At 42.9% G+C, this 6,329-nt stretch overlaps 1 protein-coding gene across 2 annotated transcripts in view; it reads left to right on the top strand.

The window, feature by feature from the left end:
- Positions 1-6,037, top strand: part of MRPS33 (mitochondrial ribosomal protein S33) — a 6,710-nt gene extending 673 nt beyond the window's left edge. For both annotated transcript variants that reach the window (XM_044441184.1, XM_044441185.1), the window contains exons 2-3: positions 1,266-1,523; positions 5,887-6,037. In XM_044441184.1, coding sequence (XP_044297119.1) covers positions 1,266-1,523; positions 5,887-5,992 — 364 coding nt within the window. In that variant the 3' untranslated portion in view covers positions 5,993-6,037. The remainder of the gene's footprint in view (positions 1-1,265; positions 1,524-5,886) is intronic.
- The last annotated feature ends 292 nt before the right edge of the window (positions 6,038-6,329 follow it).

The following is a 6,329-nucleotide window of genomic DNA, read 5'->3' as shown; positions in this document are numbered from 1 at the left end:
ATGCAATCCTATGCACATTTAGAAAGGAAGAGGTCCTACAGAATTCTTTAGGGTGACAGGCTGCAAAATGCTGTGAGTTGTAAGATATATTTTTTTGGCAAAACATGCATAGAATTGCCACCTTAGACATTTCATTTAATGCGTCTATCTTGTTCTGACATGTCCTCGTGGCTTTGGAGGAATCCCTGCATGATGTTCCTTCAGAAGGGATGAGTTTTAAACACTGAAGCAAGTTAAGTGTTGAAGACTGGGACAGGTTAGACAGATTAGCGGGTGGTGCTGAGTGTGTTAGAGAGCCTGACCGCCATGTGGTAAAGGGCGCCATCCAGAGCATAGAGTGGCCCCAAGAATATGTGCACAAGCTGTCCTTGATGAGTCACATCCTCCCTCCCCAGCCTGTGCTCTCCAGATGGGGTGTAGCAACTCCCATCATCCCCAACCAGCTTGGGGTGATGGGCATTGTTGTCTGACATTTCTAGAGAGCATCCATTTAGGGAAAGTTGGCTAGATGGGAATGATGGAGTTGTAGTCCAACATGAGTGCCAGTGTGTGGTGGTTAGAGTGTTGGACTGTGGACTTGGGATATCTGGATTCAAGTCCCCACTCACCCATGAAGCTCATTGGTTGATTTTGAGCCAGTCACTCACTCTCAGCCTTACTTACTTCCCAGGGTTGTTGTGAGGAAAAAATGGAGCTATGTAAGCCAACTTGGGTTCCCCACAAGATGAAAAAAGGTGGGATAGAAATTCATTGTGGCAATAATGATGATTACAGTGTCTGCAGGGCATGAGGCTGGGAAGCCTGAGGTAGAGTTTTATAAGAAAAAGGCTAAGCTGCTTCCCCAAGGTGCTTACAGCCTCCCTTCTGACAGGTGCAAGAGATGACAGGGCAGGAGAGCAAAGATAATAATGGGAGAAATAGAAGTAAATACAGTTACATATACTTTGACTTCTTTTCACTTGGAAGGGTGACGACTAAAGGATTATGCTTGGCTTTCTAGATGGTGATAGACTGCAATTCTCACCAGCCCTAGCCAGCGCAAGCAGTGGTGAGGGGGCAGATGGCCGTTGAAGGCCATGAACAATTGGTCTGCCGCATGTTCCTTACTTCTGGGTTGCACCAAAGGCTTAATGGAAAAGGTCACTTTGAAGCCATTTGGAGAACGGAGGTCCTTATGGTTGTGAAAGAACGGGTGATAGTTCTTTGGTTGAAATGGCTTGCAGGCCACCAGAATGTCTCAAAACTGCAATCTTCTTCCATTTTAGCAAGGAGACATCTGCCCACGCATCCAGTTTGTGCTTGGCAATGTCATCCCCTCTTTCCACCTATGCCTTACGGATGGCCCGTCTAAGTGCACGGATTTTTGGAGAAGTCGCTCGTCCTACGGACTCATCCTCCATGAAAGTTGTGACGCTTCTAAGTGAGATACCCAGGGCAAAGCAGAAGGAAGTTTATGACTGGTATCCTCCTCACAATGCCTACCACGGCCTCATGCGGAAGCTTCGTTTCTATGGCCTTTACAGGTAATTCATACTGAAGCAAGAGTAGAATCCCTGAGATCTGCAACTATAGCAGGAGGAATGGCATTTATGCTTTGCTTTGGGCAGTAGGAAAAGACGTTGTGCATCATATGTGCAGAACCCCAAGTTCAACCCTTTTCAGTTGAAGGAGAGCTGGACAACTAATTTCATGTGGGCCTGCCCTCATTTCAGAAATCCTCTGCAACTGACTGCTGGTTGGGGAGGGCTAAGGGTGCAGGGAATAAGAGAAAAAAATGTGATCCTGCCCACTTTTTGTTCTGGACTTATCCCCTCCTACCTCTGGCATGTGCCCCCTCCCCTACAACAGATGAGGATTAATTTAATTTCTATACTGCCCAGTTCTCTGGTTCCAGCTTGGGTTGATGGGGGTTGTAGTCTGACATGTCTGGAGGGCATAAAATGCAGTATAACCATGCAAACAATTTTAGGCTACTGTAAATTTAATGTTTTAAAAGTTATACACAGTGTAAAACCAAATTAAAACACAAATGCAATTTACAGTGGCTTGTATGAATTGATCAGACAACCTGTTTAAGATTACCCTGAAAGAAATGCATTCTCCAATGTGGGGCATCCCCAACTCCAAGTTAAAGCATTTGTGACTTCTGTATGAGATCTTGGGAAACTGCTACCAGTCTGAGTTAATATCTGGTCATCAAAGGATGCATTAACAGTATCAACAGTGAAAGAAAAAGCTCTTATAGGGTAGCAGAACTAGTTACTCGCTCCAGCCAACTTCTACAGAAGCTCTGGCTTGGACAAAGGGATTTCCCTCCCTAAACCCATTCTCCATGTGAATAATAGAAGCTCCTTCGGGTTTTGTCTCATCTGCTGCCCACTCTCAGGGGCAGCCCAAGGGCTCCCTAAGTCTCTCTACACCAATCTTCTGTCCCTCCAAAATTCTGGCCTAAAAGTCATATCAGCCCTACACAGCATTGCCTGTAGTGAGGGATGATGGGAGCTGTAGGCCAAAACATCACGGAGACTTTAGTAGAAGGCCTTCAGCCAACCCCTCCTGTCTGTACAGCATGAGCAGCTGTTTGGATTGTCTCAGTGTTGCTCCATTCAGGGCCTCAGCTGTGAACTTTTCTACAGTAGAAGATGCAAAGCTGAGTGAGCCTCTTTTCTTCCCACTGAGGGAGAGTAAAAGACCCCTTTGCCCAAATCTGACTTACCTACTCATGCTATGGTCCCAATCCAGATCAACTTCTGGCCCCCTATGCCTGCTCAAGAATAAAAATGGTGCAGCGAGGGGAGGAAGACAAAAGCCGCTAGATACAAAATTAATGTCTGTTTTAGACTTGTAAACAGTATTTCAAGCTATGGCATCTAGAGTTTTTGGCATGGTACTAACTTCAAACCACTTTATTCTAATAGGCTGTACCTGCTGCTATTTTTAAACCTTGTATAATGGCTGTCCAGGTGTTCTTTGTGCTGCTGGGGAGAAAATGGCAAAGCTGCCCACTTCACAGAGGGGCTTCCCTTTGCACAGGAAGATGTAAATTACATGCTTAGCTTTTGCAAGCATCTCTTTTTAGCTGGTCTCCTGCTCAGAAAAGCCTGCAAGGGATCACAATCACCTTTCAGAAATGCATTTGGCTACAGGCAGTAAACATTTTATGGGGGTGGAATAAAATCAAGGCCTGAGAGGTACTTCATGAACGTTTAATAGTATTAGCAGCTCAACGGCCTTAGGCAAACGATATTACCAGGCAAATGATATTATCTTGCTAATGGACAAGTGAAGCAACTGGGAATGGTAAATCAAAATTAAAGCTCTAATTCAGTGCAGGGCTCTTTAATCAAAGTTGGCTTTATTAAAAGGCATACTTTGATCCTGTTAGTGTAGTCAGAATGCTCACTACAGCCGAAAAAAAAAAAAGACATGTGAAGAGACTAGTCTCTTAGGGTCTCATTAAGTCCCCCCAAAGATATTGCCATGGTCACTAGAAAGCATAATAATCAGCCACTGTCAGAAGGCTACAAGTTCAATCATGCATGTTGGAGAAAAATATAAGTCTGGATATTGAAGGGCAAGGGGGCCATTACAAGATGTCTAGAAAAGAAAATTATGTTGATACTGTATTTATGTTAACCTGAGGCTTTTTAAATATTTGAATCTTCACATGCAGTTTTATTGGAGCCAGAACCTAGATTCTTGAAATGCTTTGTTCTCAATTTTTTTTTTCTGGAATATGTTTCTAGCACTTATAGTTATGGAAGGACATTTTGGAACAAGTGCATGAAGCATTTGCACATGGCTCCAAAGTTCAAAGCAACATGCTTTTTTTTCTTGCCTAATCATATACATCAGTGTTATTCCAAGTCAGACTATTTATTTCCTTCATTCCAAAGATTTATACTCAGTCGTTCCACTAAAACAGCAATCACGGCAGTTTACGAATTCCAATTAAAGGCCCTCAGCAGATAAGAATGAAAAATAGATAATGCAAGAATCCAGCAGCATGGATACCCATAAAGGACAGGGAATGTTAATTACAACTAATATGATTTACTGTTTAAAAGCATGAATGAACAGAATGTCTGGTGTTTAATGAAATACTGAGTGAATCTTTCAGGGAGGTGGGAGTGGAAAATTTCAAAGCTGTAGTGCCTGCAGAAACAAGACACTTTCTCCAGCAACCACCTGTGCAACCTGATATGGGTGGAGGAGCACCTTGAAAAAGGGCTTCTCAGCTAAATGGATGGACAGATTTTCCATTTATCTGGTGGTAAATAAGGCAGGGGAGCAGACACTTAGGCTTGGGAGTCACCATCTTAAGTGGCCATGTTCCCTTCCACCTTTGTTGCCTGACTACAAGTCACTTGATGGTTTTTGTAGGTTTTGTGCAATGTTTTCCTCCATCCTAGAAGCCTGAAATGCCTTTTCAAAGGCTTTAAACTACAATAAGCCTGTATATTTGGTCCCACCCCTTTTGCTTTTGACTCCACCTAACACTGGAATGGAGCTCCTAAAACCTTCTCCAAAATGGAATTTGGGTCTCAGACTGAAAAATAGTCAAGATCCTTATCCCTTCAGCTAAGGTTCCAGCCAGAAGTCATTCCTGTCACCTGCAACCTTGGGTACTTTTTGATCAAATATAGCAGGGATTGAACCTGGGACGTTTTGCATATAGAGCCAGATGCTCTATCACTTCTGCCCTTCTATGCTGTCATAACTTCTTGTAATTTTGCCTGCTAATAATCTCTTCTGCCTCTTCTGCTTACTTCATCTTCTGTCAAAATTCCAATGCTCTGCAAAAACACTAGAGGTTGCTTCACATAAACATGGATTTCATCTGCCTGTGTGGGGTCAGGTGGGCAATGGTCCTGTGCAAAGCAGCCTTAAAATCAGGAAGTAGTTCATCCAAAGCAGACATTTGGCTTACTGGTCTGTCTGTTTACCTTGAATCAAATCAAGCATTCTTGTGCACTTGGTTTGGGACCTAATTCTATCTACTGCCAATCCAGTTAATCACTTTGGGTATGATCAGATGACATCTTTATTCAACCAGGTTATTTTGTCCCTATCCCTACCTTCTGGTTTCTTCTCTCCCAAGTAAAAAGGCAGATTGATGTGAGAACTTAAAAGCAAAGGCAGTCCTGCAGAAAAATAGGTGCTTTCAGTATGTCTAGAACAGCTTTCCAGTCTGATACCTTCCAGATATTTGGGAATTCAGCTCCCATCAGTAACAGCCAGCATGATGAGTGGCCAGGAATTCTAGGAAATGTAGTCCAAAACAATGAAGAGGCACCAGATTAAGAAAGGTTGCACCAGAATAAATCAGGATTCTCCACAGAGTTGCTTCACAGGTCGGGGACTGTTTAGGGGCTTGGGACAGATAGTATTAACTTGACTTTTTTTTTCAAATTGGAGTATACAAATTCAGAAGTGTCCAAAATTTCATAAATGTTTTCCTGTTTGAGATGAAAAGGAAGCCTTTCAGAAATTTTGAATAGAAGTTATGGGAAACAGTACTATTATTACCCATACTTATAACAGGGCTTTAACTTGTGAACTGCCCAGAGTTAGATAGAACTGACAGATTAATTCCCTAGGAAACTGGAGAAGTTGGCTTTACTAGGAGACAGGAGGGATCTCTTTCTCTTTCCTTCCACTGACTTACTTTCCATTGTATCTATGGACTAGGGGTGCATATGGTGATATACATTGCAGTGCTATTTAGCATAGATGCACCATGGCAGTGATTGCATATGTTGCATATTTCTTCATCTCACTATGGAACACTTTTGTTCATTGATCAAAGTCACTCTGATTTGGAAAGAGAAAAGCATGTCTTTTTAGCTCCTTAACCTGCTGTCTGCATCCTTCCTTTTGTTATAGAGATGAACATGAAGATTTCAAAGATGAGATGAAGCGACTGAGAAAGCTCCGTGGGAAAGTACCCCCCAAGAAAGGAGAAGGAAAGAGAGCTTCGAAGAACAAATAGAGTCATCATGAAAACAGTGTATTTAATAAAACATCTTGGAACAAATGGAGGGTTTCCACTTGCCTTTGAAGGGAAATGTATAACAAATATAGACCTCTTTCACATGTGTTCACATCAGCACGGAAGCCCCTGTGCCATGAAGCAAATCCTACAGAGCAGGCTGTTGAAAGAAGCTAGAAGGTTGCTGGGCCAGTTCCTATGGGAGGAAAGTAATTTTTGGGATGTCCTGGTCCTAGGTTGTTAGGATCTGTTTCCCAGCCTGGTTCCCTCCAGATTTGTTGCACTGCAACTCTCAAAAATCCCAGCCAGCAGTCCCAACACATCTGGCACACACCAG

The sequence above is a fragment of the Varanus komodoensis genome, unplaced genomic scaffold (genome assembly GCF_004798865.1).
Source record: "Varanus komodoensis strain SLA01 unplaced genomic scaffold, ASM479886v1 scaffold39, whole genome shotgun sequence".
NCBI classification, from domain to species: domain Eukaryota; kingdom Metazoa; phylum Chordata; class Lepidosauria; order Squamata; family Varanidae; genus Varanus; species Varanus komodoensis.
This window is presented reverse-complemented; position numbering and strand designations above follow the sequence as displayed.